This window comes from Miniopterus schreibersii, assembly GCF_964146895.1.
Source record: "Miniopterus schreibersii genome assembly, chromosome: 21".
Lineage (NCBI taxonomy): Eukaryota > Metazoa > Chordata > Mammalia > Chiroptera > Miniopteridae > Miniopterus > Miniopterus schreibersii.
Window position 1 is genome coordinate 8,293,370 of NC_138123.1, and position 16,904 is coordinate 8,310,273.

The 16,904-nt window shown below is 42.5% G+C and overlaps 2 protein-coding genes across 3 annotated transcripts in view; both read left to right on the forward strand.

Annotated features, from left to right (window-relative positions):
* Window positions 1-2,691, forward strand: part of AHCTF1 (AT-hook containing transcription factor 1) — a 56,945-nt gene extending 54,254 nt beyond the window's left edge. For both annotated transcript variants that reach the window (XM_081123772.1, XM_081123773.1), the window contains one exon: window positions 754-2,691. In XM_081123772.1, coding sequence (XP_080979898.1) covers window positions 754-946 — 193 coding nt within the window. In that variant the 3' untranslated portion in view covers window positions 947-2,691. The remainder of the gene's footprint in view (window positions 1-753) is intronic.
* LOC308550305 (kinesin-like protein KIF28P) overlaps window positions 2,192-16,904 on the forward strand; it is a gene marked incomplete at its 5' end in the record, with an annotated part of 33,192 nt that continues 18,479 nt past the window's right edge. Inside the window, 6 exons of the mRNA XM_081123986.1 lie at window positions 2,192-2,260; window positions 3,688-3,882; window positions 9,456-9,659; window positions 12,807-12,842; window positions 13,759-13,983; window positions 15,707-15,861. Coding sequence (XP_080980112.1) covers window positions 2,192-2,260; window positions 3,688-3,882; window positions 9,456-9,659; window positions 12,807-12,842; window positions 13,759-13,983; window positions 15,707-15,861 — 884 coding nt within the window. The remainder of the gene's footprint in view (window positions 2,261-3,687; window positions 3,883-9,455; window positions 9,660-12,806; window positions 12,843-13,758; window positions 13,984-15,706; window positions 15,862-16,904) is intronic.

Genomic DNA, 16,904 nt, shown 5'->3' on the forward strand with positions numbered 1-16,904 from the left:
GGAGAAGTGTAATACCCAATAAATCTTTGTTTTTGCAGTGGGTGGGGGACAGGAGTGGGATGTTTTACATTTTCCTTAGTAAAGATAGATGACTGTTAGTAAAACGTAAATATAAACTTAAAACTTCTGTGATTATGTCACTAATAGCAATAAAACTATTCATGGGGAAATTACTCCATTTCAGATATATTTGTTACATGGTATTTTATTTATGCTGTGCTTTGGCATCATGGGATTTCATAAAAGTAAATTAATCGATTTTATCTTACTTTAAAAACTAATTTAATGAGTCTTTGACTATAAGAACACTACTTAAACAGAAATTAGCTTTATGTATGTGGAAAACTACATATCATTATGAAAATACATACATAGTTTTTAATTGCCACTGTTTGACAATTGCTGTTTCTCATACCTTCATGGGCCTGTTAGGCTTTCATTCTGTGCCCGGACTACTGGTACTTGGTCAGTCCCTATAACCCAGCAGTATTTATTAGTACATATGAAACATTTAAAGGACACATTCAGCAGTGGTTGTTTTTGAATATCCAAATTAAAAAGGAAAATTTCTGTCCTGTGAAACTAACTCTGCCTCTAATTAACTTATGTGACTAAAGCTTCACTTCTGTTCTTTTATAAAATGAAAGCATTAGGAAAAGGTAATCCCTAAGGTTTCTTTTCATATACTGGGAAGCCAGTTCTATGTCATATTATGATGTGTTTATTCTTACTTGGATTATATCTTTTTTTCAGAATCCCAGAACAGGAAAGTTCTTGGTCACCTCCTCCAGGAGAAGTTAAGCTGATTTCTCCCATGGCAACCCCAGGTGACGGAGTGAAGAGAAAGTCAAGGGCTACAGTACAAGGAGCAGGAAAAGCTCTCGGAAGGAATAGAAAGAAGCCGTCTTCCTTCCCAAAACAAATTGTGCGCAGGAAAATGTTGTGATCTTTTCAAGTTTTAACATACACCTATTTGTAAAATCACCAGAATTATGTGGATTATTAAAAATCATCTAATTTGGAAGATAATAATTTATATAAATTGTAAATTTTTGTAAACAGAAGGTCTTCCATAAGTAAAATAACTCCATATGGAGTATGATCCTTTTAGTGGAGGAATTTTTTTCCTATTTTATATTAAGACTTCATACATTTATATAATATGTAAATATGGCGTATTATTAGAATGTTAAATAAAGTATATACTTCACAGTGGTTTGTGTCGGTTAGATTTTTGAGAGGGGAATTTCTGTTAGTAATAATTTTATATGCTAGCAGGCATTGGTCCCATTTCCTTTCTCTACAGTTAAAAGTATTACACCAATCTAAAAATGAGGACAACTGAACTGCTAATTTTTTTAAGTTGCTGTTTTATAATTTATGCACTTTGCTTCTGTGATTAATATTTCTAATCATAAAGTGTTTTGGGGGGTGTTTCGGGTTGCTATGTTCAAATTGAATTATGGGCATGGAATTTTGCCACTTTTTTGTAGTTTTAACAAATTCTGTGTATTCTACCTCAAATGAGTAATTTTCTAAGTAATGCACTGGTTAAATGTAACGTTGGTATTTCTTGTTCAACAGGCTTAAAGGCTATTATCTTTAAAGTCTCTAAATTATTCAGAGACCAATTATCCAGGTTAGAGTGACCGGTTCACTGCTCACTAGCAACTTCTGAAAAGGGTTTGAGAAGAAAGGGGAATATGAAAAAAATCTCTTTCATGGATATTCATTGTACCTTGTGTGTGCCTAATACTGATAGAATGAGAAGTCTGAAGACATTTTATTACTGCTTTGAAGGAGCTTGCTACTGAATCACAGAAATTCCTTAATATTCAGGTTTTAAAACTGACAAATTCTCACAGCACCTCAGGCACAGACCGTAGAAGATGGGGGAAGAGTGTGAGTAGATGTGGAAAAAGAAGAAAAAAAACAACCACTTTTCTCTGCAGAATGACTGTGTGCAATTAAAAGTGTTGATACTTGATGTAGGCTATACAATTCATCAATAAATAAGTGTTGTAAAATAATTTATAACAGGTAATTGATAGCGTGTAATGAATGGACCGTTAATAATTGATTGTCTAGAAGCAAACTGCTTTTGTTGGCTAAACTTTAATGTTTTAGGGTGAAGTGAAAGCAGTGTGCTTTCTATATTATTTTTCTACGAAATAATACAAATAATGGGAAAATGATGAAAATGCCTACACCCAGTATTGACAGTGTGAAAGTAGCAGTGCGAGTGCGGCCGTTTAGTCAGGTTAGTGATCAATGTTACCTTGCCTTGTTGAAAATTTGACTATGACTTTCATTTTATTTTTAAATTTTTAGGTATCAAACCTTGTATTTAAGCTGCTTGTCATCTATGGAATATTAAACTTATTTAAATGAACTTGTTAAATGAATAATTTAAAGATCTAAATAATTCAGTACACAATTTCTTTGCGCAAGTAGCACAATAAAAATATTGAGAGAGAAGTACTGTCAAGTTAATACTTTTTAAAGCCATTGCAGTTTGGGGAATGTAGACATGTGGTGTCTATTGCTGATAGATGTACTTTCCCCCCCCTCAACAGTAGATCATAAGCAAACAGATTGCCAATTTTGAATGAACTGTTTAAAGTGTGTTTATGTATGTGTATTTCTGTAAATTTCTGCAAAAACACTGGTCATTAAACTGTGTTGCTACAACATTTTAGGATAAAAATATGGCTTAGATTCATTCTAGGACCTTGTAGCAATTGTTTACCTTTGATTACCAATGCATTAGTTACTTTAAGACAGTCTGCTGTGGATGAAAGGCTGTCCTAGAGAGTAAGGATTCAAAGGAAAATCCTTTGTGCTCCCCTGGCTTACAGTTTTATGTAAGTCGTTTCTTTGTAGCAGTGTGTGCCAGAGTAGTAAGGGAGCTCTCTAGGCACCCAGAGAGAGCAGGTGTGGTTGTGCCTCCACAGATCTTGATTTCCTGGAGACAAGCATTTGAGCTGACCGTAAAGGATACATAAGTAAGATTTGGAGAGGGTGTGCCAGACAGAACACCGCACAAAGGCTTATTGGACCAACTGGTCCTGAACGGGGTGCCGTGTAGTGGCGACCTCAAGAGAGGTCTTTTCCCACTTGTACAACCTGCTGCTTTTTCTCTTGTCCAGCAAGATGTGTAACATTCAATATGACTGCACATTTTTCGTTTGTATCAGTTCTGTCCCTTAACATTCGTCTATATTGCAGAAAATACTTAAGCAACCAGGCAGATACATAATTAGGTAACTATAAATGTCAAGAGAATTTACTTGTGGTCAGCGAATTAAATGTTTTGCACCACTACCACCCCAAAGAAGAAAAGGCCATTTTATATCCTAACCAGTCAACACACTTGAAAGTAGCTGTTCCAGGGCTTATTTTTCACTGGCCTTTAATATTATTGCAAGTTTCAAACCAAAGGATGTAGAAGTAGACAAACAGTTACGTATTTACACAGCCTTTAGGTCCCCTCTTCAAAAAGATTGCATTTGATTTAAGTCCGCCACCCGAGCTGATGAGCTCATGCTAGAATGTAGCAAGGAGGAAAGGAGCTCGGTGAAGGAATGGTAAGTTCCTGGCCGAGTTTCTTACAAGGTGTAAAGACCTGTGAAGCAACGTGGCTGACCAAAGCTACTGTTTGACTCTCAGTCTGTGATTTGACTACAGAGAGAGAAGAATGCTGGGAGCAGATGTGTGATTTCCATGCATTCCAGGACTAGCACCACTATACACGACCCTAAGCACCCAGAGCATACGAAGACGTTCACTTTTGACCTGGCTTATTGGTCTCACAGTGGATTTCAAGTGGATAAAGATGGTGTGTTGACTTCAGCTGATCCTAACAGTAAATTTGCAGGCCAGGTAAATTGCTTTTTTAAAACACGTCAATGGAAGGTTTTTTCCAAATGAGGTGTTACGCGTGTGTGCTACAGTACATGCTTCCATTTGAGAGTTTGGTTTTAAATTTATTGCTTTTTCATGCTAAACGAGATCCAGAGTGCAGCTATTGCCTAAATTTTAGGCACTCAAGTCAGTTGGTTTCCCAGTGTTGTGTATTTTGAAAAATATCAGTCGAGTCAATTATATTTTGCTTCTCTGAGATAAGCAAAATAAGCAAAACGTGAGAACCTTGGTTTTATCAAATATTGTATCATACCACGTACTATTCCGCCTTAAAGCTGCTCACAGTTTCACGTGGGGAGATGGGCAAATAAGCGCATTCAACGTTACAGGGTCTGCGATCAGAGTGTGTGAGAGGCAGTGGGGAAACTTCAACTGTCATCGAGTATTTTTTGTCCTGCCTCTTTCCTTCTGTTACATACATGGGTGACATTGTACCACAGGCCACTGAGGCTCTGTTCACGTCCCCACAACTTTTTCTCCTGTCTGCCTACTTGTCTTTTAAAAACTCAGCCCAAAGATGACAGCCTTTATTAAACCACTCCTAAAAATACCCTGTCAGGTCTGACTTCAACACTGAAGAGAGCTCGTGGACCCTGGGATGCACCTTGAGTTATGAGGCTCAACCCAAAACATGGCAGGAAAAGGGGGGGAAATGGAATAAAAATATAAGTAGCAAGATGGTAGACAATGCCAGCCATGTTGATTATTACACCAGATGTAAATAAACGTCAAAAGGCAGAGATGATCAGGCTTGATGTAAGGAATTTTCCTGGGTATGTCAGATTGGCTTAACATTTGAAAATCAATGTAATTCGTCATATAAACGATCACAGGAGGAGAAAAATACATGACCAGGATGCTTGTTTACGAAAAAATACATGATCAGATGCAAAAACAAGTATGACAAAGTCAACACCCAGTCATGATTAGTACTCTCAGCAAGTTTGAAATGGGAGGGAGCTTTCTAGAAGCAAAACTTCCTTGAAATATGCAGGTCGCATCACATTTGATGGTGAAACAATGTTTCCTGTAAGACGGGATAAGTCAAGGAGGCCCAGTCTCACTATTTCTATCCATTTACTGCAGGTGCTAGCCAGGGCAGTAAGGCAGTTAATAGGAAATAAGTGGTGTGCTGATGAAAGAAGTAAAACTATTTGCATAGGACATGATTATGTAAAAAACCCTAAGGAACCGGCAATACATGCAGAATGGCATTTGACAAAATTCAACATCCAACTCTCACCAAGATGGGACTAGGAAAGTACCTCAATGTAATAAAGGCCGTTCATATACGATAAACCCTCAGCTGGTACCAGAGTCAAGGATGAAAAACTAAAAGCTTTTCCTCTAAGGTCAGGAACAAGACAGAGATGCCCACTCCTACTCAACATGGTAGTGCTCTGAGAGATGCAAGTAAGAACATAAAAAGGCAAGCCACAAAGAGAAAATATTTTCCAAACGTGTCTGATAAAGTACCCAAAATATATGAATCCTTACAACTTAATATTTTTTAAAAAACCCAAATTTTTTAATGGCAAAAGATTTGATCACAGTCTTCACCAAAGAAGATATATAAAATTACCTAAAACCAATGAAAAAAGCATCCAACGTCATTAGGGAAATGCAAATTAGTACCACAATTAAATAATGCTACACATCCATGAGAATGACAAAAATTAAACACTGGCAATTCCAAAGGTCAACATGCGAGTGGGAGAACTGGAACTTTAAAAAATACACATATATATATATCTTTATTGATTTCAGAGAGAGGAAGGGAAAGGGAGAAAGAGAGAGAAATGTCAATGATGAGAGTCACTGATCGGCTGCCTCCTGCACGCCCCCGACTGGGAATCAAGCCCGCAACCTGGCCCTGTGCCCCAACTGGGAATCGAACTGCGATCTTCTAGATCCTAGGTCGATGCTCAACCTCTGGGCCACACCCGGCTGGGCTGGGACTTTTAATATAGTGCTTACGGCGATGCAAAAAGGCTCAGTTGTTTTGGAAAACAGGCAGCTTACAATTAAAGCACTCCTTTAACCATACAACCCAGCAGTTCCAGGAGGAACAAAAATATTTGTCCTCACAAACACCTGTAGACAAACATCCATAGCAACTTTATATATAATCGTCCCAAACCAGGCACTCAAATGTCCATCAAACTTGTGAGTGGATAATAAAGTGGTGAAATATTTATAAAATAGAATACAGTTCAGCAACAGAAGGAACTAATCATTACATGCAACAACATGAATGAATCCCAAGGCATCGTGCTAAGTGAAAGAAGCCACGTCCAAAAAAAGTACACACTGTACAATTCACTTAAATGACAACTCTAGAAAAAAACAAAAACTCTAGTTACACAAAGTAAATCACTGCTCTCCAGGGGCTGAAGGTGAGGGAAGGGCTCTGAGTGCAAAAAAGCTCAAGGGAAATTTTTGAAGTTATTAAAATTAAAAATATATATTCACTGTGGTGGCCATCACATGGCCAAATGCACATGTCAAAACTCATAAAACAGTATACATTAAAAGAATAAATTTAATGAGTATTAATTTTACTTCAAGAAAGACAGCATTTTTCAAAACGAAATACCAAGGAATACATTGAACCAAGGAGGTGACTTATGCACTTAAAACTATGACACCGGCAAAAGAAATTGAACACACAAATAAATAGAAAGATATTTTGTGCTCGTATTTTGGAAGAGTGAATAGTATTAAAATATCCATACTACTCAAAGCAATATAGTAAGTGCTCACTTACCATTGTCCATAGGTTCTTGGAGACTGTGACTTTTAAATAAAGCGATGCATGCCGAAACCGATTTTATCCTAGGCTAATTGATATAAACAAGAGTGAAGTTCCTATGGCATATTTTTGGTTAAAAAAAATTAAAAGTCAAACTTTAAAGAGTAAAAAACACTTCTGCTATTAACCATTAAAATAAATGTGAACTATGCATACATTTAAGAAACACTGATAAAAACAAGTCAGATAATTCTTTTCCACTGGCTGACTCCAGTTCAGAGTCACTTGTGGCTGGAGCCTTTCCCAGCAGCTCGGTGCCAGGCGGTGCCCACCCTGGATGGGACACCCTACCGTCGCAGGGTCACCCCCCCCCCGCACTCTCACTCGGACTGGGACAATGTAGACACAGCCATTCACCTCGCATGTGCATCTTTCGGATGTGGGAGGAAACCGGGGTCCCCGGAGAAAACCCACGCAGACGTGGGGAGAACAGGCGAACTCCACACTGACGGTTGCCTCTGCTGGGAATCAAAAATTTTCTCATCGGCATTAAAAAGACATGACATTGAATGAAACAACATTATTCTGGGACCTGCTGGATCCAGATCCAGTGCAGTTTGTAGCAAAATTCCAATGGCATTTTCACAGAAATAGAACAACCCTAAAACTTACAGGAACGACAATAGGCCCCGATTAGCCAAAGAAACCTTGAGACAGAGCAAAGCTGGAGGCATCGGGCTTCCTGATTTCAAACTATACAACAAATCCATAGTCATCAAACAGTAGGTTATTGGCATAAAAATGGACACATAGATCAATAGAACAGAACAGGGCCCTTAAACAAACCCACGCCTCAGTTTACAACAAAGAAGCCCAAGTTTGCCGTGGGAATAGTCTTTTCGAGAAACGGTGCTGGGAAAACTGGGCCCCTCCCTTACACCACTCACAAAAATTAACTTGAAACGGATTAAAGACTTGAACATAAGACCTGGGCACATAAGGCTCCCAGAAGAAAACACAGGCAGTAAGCTCCTAAGACATCGATCTTGACAACGGTCATTTGAATTTGACGCCAAAAGCAACAACAAACAAGTGGGACATCAAGTCAAAAAACTCACGTACACAAAGGAAACCATCAAGACGGCAAAAGGCAACGTACGGAATGGGGGAGAAAACCTTTGCAAATCCTATCTGATCGAGGGTTACTATCCGAACTATATAAAAACCTCAGACAACTCAGTAGCACAAAACCAAATAATCAAATTTAAAAATGAGCAGAGGACCTTTCTGGACAAATAGGTACATGGGGAGGTCTCAACATCGCCCGTCAGCAGGGGCGTGCGAACCAAAACCACATCACCTCACCCTGGTAGAACGACTATCATCAGAAAGCCAAGGAACAAGTTTTGCAAGGATGTGGGGCAAAGGGGCCCCTTCTGCACCGCTGGCGGGAAAGGAAATCGGGGCAGCCACTGTGGCAAACAGTGTAAAGGTTCCTCAAGAAATTAAAAACCGAACCACCAGCCCTGGCCTTAGGTTAACCGTAAGCCACGTATACAAATAGCTGACGTCCCAAAGGTGTTTCAAGGGGAAACTATACAGGAAAACTGTACGGCCCACAACATTTATAGAACGACTCCATTCTATAAGGTTTTATTTAGTAAAATTCTGTATTACTTGTTTGAAGTTTTTAACCCATAAAAATTGATAGTGAAACATTCCCCCAAATCTACAAATAGCTCAGAGAGGCCAGCAAGCCTAGTCATTTAATTAAGCTTAGTAACCCCTCCTCGGTTTTAGCGACTAGCTCCCAAGGTGGGGTAGATATCCGCTATAAAGTCCTTTCTTTCTCTTCTGCCAAGAGTATGGTTACAATGTTCTGGAGAAACCACGGCTCAAAGTCCACATTTTAGGCCTGGAGCTTCCCTAACCCGCTAGTTGTCCGATAATGTTTATTCCTCTCGTGTGAAATGAATAGTACAAGGAAACTGGTTATTGTCTGTTGTCCTCAGATAAATCGTGTTATGTTGGTATTTGCTTCTTTCCCAGAAATAAAAACTATATATGTTATATAAAGGTATATACTATACCAAATGGAGCAAGTGATGCTCACAATTTTATTTATATTAAGAAGAATGTACTCTGGAAACTGCCTCAAATGAGAGAATTCCTGTTGGCTGTGGCCCCAGCCCAGGTGAGCACACAGTCAGACCACACCCTCTGTTTCAAGCAACTGTGGGCACCGACATCTATGTGCCCCCCTTTAAAAGAGGGTGCACACGCACAGGGTGCACATGTACACGTGTGCGTGTTGGAGAAATGCTTTAGACCCAGTAGATCGTGTGAAAAAACCACGGTGTAGCCGTAGAGAAATCAGTGTAGGAATTTTGTGAGGCTGTTATTTGGATTAAAGAGTAAGAAGAGAGCAGGAAACCCCGGCCGGTCTCTGTCCCTTTAGCCTTGAAGTTTCTGTAGCCTCCTGAATTTTGAAGAACTAGCGCGTGTCCGGGAAAGGCCGTAAAATCCACAGATTCGTTGCTGGTGGAGACCCAGCCGTGGGAGGCCCCTGGCGATGCCTGGTGGCCAGTGTCCCCCAGGCGGACGACACGCTTTTTGGTTTCCAGCTTTCTCCCGTTGGCTCTAAGGCAGCATCTGAGCCCTGTCTCACGTAGGTTGTGTGCTAATTAAGGTGGAAGCCATCAAAACCAGAATATTTAGTAGATTTTAGGGGTACCGTGAGAAGCCTGTGCTGAGCATGACGCCTGGGTCTTCCTTCCAGAGAGATGTTTTCCGGGACCTGGGCAGGGGAGTTCTGGACAGTGCGTGGCAAGGTTACAACGCCACCCTCCTGGCCTACGGCCAGACTGGCTCTGGAAAAAGCTATTCCATGATCGGGTTCGGCGCAAACAAGGGCATCATTCCCAGTGTGTGTGAGGAGCTCTTCCAAGCAATTGAGAGCCGGCAGAGAGATCACGAATACCAGGTATGTGTTGTTCTAAGAGACCCTCTTTAAGGACTGTTTATTTTTTCATTTTGGAAATGCTCCACCCCAAAGGCAAGTTATGGGCATCTCTCTTTTAAGATAAGGTTAACTTTTCATACCCAAATCCTTTCTACACGATCACAAAATCAAGTTGCAGCCAAATAAAATGTTGAATTTTTCTGGTTCTATGGAGATGAACCCAAGGAAACATCTGTAAGAGGCATTTTGAGTGTCACGGACACATATCTTTAATACTGACACTCACCAGGGATGCCTGTTGAGGCTTATACAACAGACCCGAGCCGAGTCGAGTCTGTGGTTTCCTCTGCCGCCCTCTTCTACCAAAGTGTGTTCTCATCTTAATTTATTGCTTTTTATTTCTAAATAAAGAATGTTATTTTGTTTCTTAATTGTCCCAGCAGAGTTTCTTACTTGTCCTAGCATAGAAGGCCCAAGACTGAATTTTAGATTCACTTGAAGGTTGGTGACATTTTTAAGATGAAGAGTCACCATTAACATAATTAGCTTTAAAACATGACAGTTAAATGTCAGCAAATACCTGTCAGCATAGTCTAATGTTTCTGCTTCTTCTAAATGAGCAAAAAGAGATTAAATTTATGTTCTGAAAATTCAATAATCCATCATTTTTGTACTTAAATTTTCCCTGATTTTAAAAGTAATGTGTCCAAGTTAGAGAATAGAAATTACTCATAATTGTAGCACTCAACTAAATACTAACATTTTAGTATATTTAGAAATATACTGAATTACACTGAATCTATAAATTGCAATTTATAGATTCAAAATTGCAATTTATAGATTCAATGTAATTCCTATCAAAATAACAATGGTATATTTCACAGAACTAGAATAATCCATAAATTTATATGGAACCAGAAAACACCCTAAATAGCCACAACAATCTTGAGAAAGAAAAACAAAGTTGGAGGTACTGTGCTACCTGATATCAAACTATACTTCAAGGCCATAGTAATCAAAACAGCATGGTACTGGCATAAAAACAGACACATAGATAAGTGGGTCAAAATAGAGAGCTCAGAAATAAACCCATGTGTATTTTGTCAATTACTATATGACAAAGGAGGCGAGAAAATACAATGGGGTAAAGGCAGTCTAATTAATAAATGCTGTTCGGAAAATTGGACAGACACATGCAAAAAACGAAATGAGACCACCTTCTTACACCACACACAAGAACAAACTCAAAATGGATTAAAGACTTAAATGTAAGACTCAAAACCATAAAACTCCTAGAAGAAAACATAGGCAATAATATCTCTGACATTTCTCTTAGCAATATTTCTTCTGATCTATCTCCTCAGGCAAGGAAAACGAAATTAAAAATAAATAAATGGGACAACATCAACCTAAAAATTTTTGCATAGCAAAAGGAAACCATAAACAAAATGAAAAAACAACCCACTGAATGGGAGAAGATATTCTCCAAGAATACATCCAATAGGGGTTAATACCCAAGATTCATAAAGAGCTCATACAACTCAACACCAAAAAAACCTCCGCAAACCCCCACACCAATCCAGTTTTAAAAATGGGCAGAGGACCTGAATAGACACTTCTCCAGAGAGGACAAACGGATGGCCATTAGACATAGAAAAAGATGCTCAATGTCACTAATCATCAGAGAAATACAAATTAAAACCACAATGGGATATCACCTCACACCTGCCAGAACGGCTCCATCAACAAATCCACAAACAACAAGTGCTGGTGAGGGTGCAGAGAAAGGGGAGCCCTGGTGCACTGCTGGTGGGAACGCAAATTAGTGCAGCCACTGTGGAAAGCAGTATGGAGTTACCTCAAAAAAATTAAAAATGGAGCTGCCTTATGACCCAGCGATTCCACTTATGGGTATATATCTGAAGCCCCCACAACACGAATTTGAAAGATTATATGCACCCCTATGTTCACTGCAGTGTTATTAATATTAGTCAAGATACGAAAGCAACCTAGGTGCCCATCAATAGACGAGTGGATAGAAAAGCTGTGGTACGTAAATACAATGGAATATTACTCAGCAATAAAAAAGAAAAAGGTTGAAATCTTACCTTTTGCGCCAGCATGGATGGACCTAAAGGGTATTGTGTTAAGTGAAATAAGTCAGGCAGAGAAAGACAAATACCATATGATTTCATTTACATGTGGGATCTAACGAACAAAAGAAACAAAATAGAAACACAGAGACCAGACTGGTGGTTGCCAGAACGGAGGGGGGAGGGGGGCTGGGTGAAAAAGGTAAAGGGATTAAGCGCTACAGGTCGGTAATTACAAAACCGCCATGGGGATGTCAAGTACAGCACAGGGAATATAGTCAATACTATTGTAATAACTACGTAGGCTGCCAGGCGGGTACTGGAAATATCAAAGGGATCACTTTGTAACTGTCTGACCACTCTGCTGTACGCCGGAAACTAATACAAAATATTGAATGTAAACTGTAATTGAAAAATAAAATTAGCCCAGCTGGGCGTGGCTCAGCGGTTGAGTGTCGACCTAGGATCCAGGCGATTGGGGTTCTATTCACGGTCAGGGCACATGCCTGGGTTGTGGGCTCGAACAGTGACTCTCTTATCATTGATGTTTCTATCTCTCTCTCTCCCTCTCCTTTCCTCTCTCTGAAATCAATAAAGATATATTTTAAAAAAAAAAAAAAGAAAGAAAGAAAGAAAGAAAAGAAAAAGAAAATTAAAAAAAAAAAAGAAGAATCTCAGGGCCTTTTCTCTAGATTAGAGCCATTCAAACTCCTCCAATCTCTTGTTTAAGAGGTGAAAGCACGACTAGCAATATTCCAAAAACATGGCAAAGACCAGCTTTTCTTTACATATGTTCAGATTGGAGGGTGAGCTGTAAAGAAACCCTTTTTATGTTCCCAGTTGAAACGGACACACACACAGAGTTCTGCCTCTGTTTTCAATTTATATTAAGAATTTCCTCCGTATCATTAAAACCATTTGAGAATCTCACACTGCACGTGAAATAAGAGTTTTCTCTCATTTAATGTTAGCTCTTCCCCGTTAGACATCTCTGTTGTTTCCGTATTACTTTTTCCCCCCCAAAGATGAACGTTCCAAGAGAATCTTCATTTACTCGACGCTCTTTTCCACGCAGGTTGCGTTCAGTATGCTGGAAATTTACAACGAGCAGGTAACCGTGGCCGTGCTTCCCGACGCCCATCCGAGAGGCTCTGCGCTTTGACAGGCATCAGGGGCTCCCCTCACCTGCCCTACAGGAGAAGCCAGAGCCCTCCAGCCCCACACGGACCCGCCCTGACCTCCCTCTCGGGCTTCATTTCGTGCCCCCGTTTCCACTCTAGGCTTCAGCCACGAAGAACTGTTTTTCCATTCCGGTCATGCCATTTCCCCCCACCCATCCTTTCTCCGGCCTTATAGAGGCCACCAGACGCCCACTCCAGGCAGGAATGGTGACAAGACAGACACAGACGAGCAGTGCCTGACGCTGCCTGGATGGCTGGTGGTCGCAGCCCAGGGGTTAGCCTGGGCCTTGGAAGGCGTTTATGAGTTTGGTGAAGCAGTAGGAGGGTCGGGGGCCGCCACTAAGGGCACTTTGGGCAGCAGGATTGGAATGAACAGGTCCAGGAATGTCTGAAGGTCCCTGGCATTTAGGGGAGCAGGGACTGCCCCGTGCAGCCAGACTTGGATCATGGGGGGAGGTCGGGGAGCCTCAGGGGATGAAGCTAAAGCCAGGCGGCCACATCCTAAGGGGCCTTTATCTAGGAGGTGATGGAGAACCGATGGAGGGTTTTCTATGGGGGAGAAAGGCAATCAGATTGGGGTTTTAGAAGAGCTGGGGTTTTAGATTTCTCCGGCGGCAGAGCAAGTTGGATTTAAGGGAGTGCCAGTTAGAGGCCGTCAGGAGAGCCTCACCGCGGCCTGGGTGAGCGCTGAGGCTGTCTGGTACCTACAGGAATGTAACGCTCATTTATTCATCCAAGAGGTATCTGTTGAGCACCTAATCCATTCTAGGCAGAGCTCTAACAGTGAAGCAGACAAAAATCCCTGCCTCCCTGGAGTTTACATTTTTAATTTTTTTGCCCGCATAGGTAAGAGATTTGCTGTCTAGAACCAAGGAGCCCGGAGGGCTGAGAGTAAGGGAGGATCCCCAGCTGGGCTTCTACGTGGACGGCCTGACGTCCGTGCCGTGTGAGAGCTACGCCCAGATTGAAAGGCTCATGGAACAAGGCACGAAACTAAGGACCACAGCTTCCACCAACATGAACGCCAGCAGCAGCAGGTCCCACATGGTCATCACCATTCAGTTCAAGCAGGTGAGGGCCGGGCGAAGGCCACTGTCCCCATCTCCCGCCAAGGGCGTCCCCGAGAAGGGTCCCCAGCAGCATGGGGAGCTGGCGAGTATTATAGGATCCTTCCAGATGGATCAAGGCGTTGCTTCCAGTCGTGAGGTGGCAAGGTCACAGACAGCAAGGTCACGAGCGGGGGAAACTGAGGCACTTGCTATTTTTCTGCCTCCCCCTCATCCATGCCCACCCTGGCGCATGGATCTAGTGACCAGTTCTCAGCTCCAGGGGCCTAGGGGACCCCCAGATACCGCAACAAAGCCTTTGAAACCGGGTAACTCTTTACTAACCAGAATCTTTGAAACGCAAGCCCGCTTTTCTCCATGCTCCTTGGTGCGGGTGTCAGAGAGCGATCTGTCTCTACAGTGTCACCAGTTTGATTCAGAAATCGTCACAGTCAGCCCTCCACACCCACAGGGTCCCATCTGCGGACTCGACCAGTCGTGGGTGAGAAATGCTGGGGGGCAGGGGAAGGCCCCCGTTGCCGACGTGTGCTGTGTGCCCGGGACTGCCGTGGCCACATCCGTGCCGAACATGCACAGACGCTTCTCTTGTTATTTCTTCAACAATATAGTGTAACGGTGTTTGCACAGCACTTACGTTGTGTTAGGCGCTGTCAGCAATCTAGAGATGATTTAAAGCATGCGTAGGTTGTATGCAAATACTCCGCTATTGATATAAGGGGCTTGGGCATCCGACTTTGGTGCCTGAGAATGGTCTTGGAACCAATCCCACCCCTCCCCGCAGAGCCTGGGCCAGTGTTACAATCAGCTACGAGCTGGCCACATCTGTCCCCTGAGCCCAGCACTAGCGGAGGAATAATAATAAATGAAGGGTGTCCTGCTCTAAGCGGGGACAGCGGACACCACCGGACCACGTGCGGCCTCACTGACCAGCCCCGAGACGTTGGGAGTAAGTTCTGCTCCCCGAGTCGGGTCCCTGTTCTCTCGGGGAGGCAGAGGTCCCCTCCCGGGGCTGCCGGGAGCCTTAAACAACATTTTAAGGAACGTCTCAGCACTACTCAATTTTACGTTAGGGAAGTTCATCAACTTTCTAGACGGTTTGCCCTATTTTTTCACCTTGATATTTTAGAAGAGAAGAAGTCAGGCTGAAAAAAATGAGCAGAGATCTCTAGAAACCAAATGCCGTTGATCGGTGTCGGTAACGACGTCCCTTACTGTCGCCAGGCGCGGCTAGAACCGTGCCATCTATTGTCTTTTACTGTCAGGACGTCCCCCCAAAGTGCTGTCACCCCTGTGCTGCAGCTGAGGAAGTTCAGCCACTGCTCACAGTCCTGTGACCAGCAGGGGAATCTGCCGTGTTTTAAAATCCACGTTCCTTCCACGACACGACCACACCACACTGAACAGTAGTTACTGCGTTTGCAGATTTCAGGGCATTTTATATTTAAAATGTGCATTAACCGCGGGAATTCTAGAGCAAGAATCGGTATCTACTGTTTCACTGGAAATAGCTTTACAGACTCGGGCAGGCAGCTGAGACCCTTGGGCCTGGTCATGGGCTATTGTAAAATGTCACTGTTAAGCGGATGGCACTGGAACCTGTAAATCTTACTATGCCTTTTCTGAGTGTGGAAAACAATTAGAAAACACTATTTTAACATGTAAGCTAGATGGAGCCCCTGGGCAGCCTGCTTCCACTCGGACAGTGTGACGCGGGTGCTTTCTCCCAGGTTTTCCTGGACAGAGGCCTCACCAAGCAGGCCCACATCAACCTGGTGGATTTGGCGGGAAGCGAACGGCAGAAATCCTCCGGATCCGAAGGAGACAGGCTGCGGGAAGGGTCACGGGTTAACTTAAGTTTAACCAATTTAGGAAATGTGATCAGGTAATCATCAGCGGGTAAGTATTTCTTTGTGCCATAAAAATGACCTCAGATATCAAAAATTAGATTAATCGTAAGTCTCAGTTCATGACTCACTGTCATCACTGGCCGGTCCTCCCCTATATTGTATTTTTCACTAGCTCATTACTTTTTAATAAAGTGAACATTAATAAAACCACCACCCAACCCAAGAGATAGTTGGTTTTCCTTCCCTGTGCTTTCCTTGGGGGCAACCACCGTGTCGAATTTTACATTTCTTGTCTGTCTCTGTCTATCTCTCTGTCCTTGTCTCTGTCTCTCTGTCCTTGTCTCTGTCTTTCTGTCCTTGTCTCTCTCTCTCTGTCTCTCTGTCTGTCTCTGTCTCTCTGTCTCTCTGTCTCTCTGTCTCTCTCTGTATTTACCACCTATATCAAGATATAGAATATATTTTTTAAACATATCTTTATTGATTTCAGAGAGAGGCAAGGAGGGGAAGAGAGAGAGATAGAAACATCAATGATGAGAGTCATTGATCGGCTGCCTCCTGCACGCCCCCCACTGGGAATCGAGCCCAAAACCCGGGCATGTGCCCTGACCGGGAATCGAACCCCGATCGCCTGGATCCTAGGTCGATGCTCAACCGCTGAGCCACGCCCGGCCGGGCGAGATATAGAATATTTCTTAAATCACCAAACATCAAGTGCTGGCGGGGATGCGGGGAAAAGAGGACCCCCTGCATTGTTGTTGGGAACACAAACTGGAGCAGCCACTGTGGAAAACAGCATCAATGTTCCTCAAATAACTAAAAATGAAACTGCTCGGTGACCCAGCAATTCCACTTCTGGGTATGTATCTGAAGAAACCAAAAACACTAATTCGGAAGGATCTATGCACCCCTATCCCACTGCAGTGGTGCTCACAGCGCCAAGATCTGGAAGCAGCCAGGTGCCCATCAGCAGACGAGTGGATTAAAAAACCACAGTGGCTCCCATATGCAGCGGAGTATTGCTCGGCCGTAAAAAAGGAAGCAGCCCTGTCACCCGCGAGGGCACGGGCGGGCCTGGAGG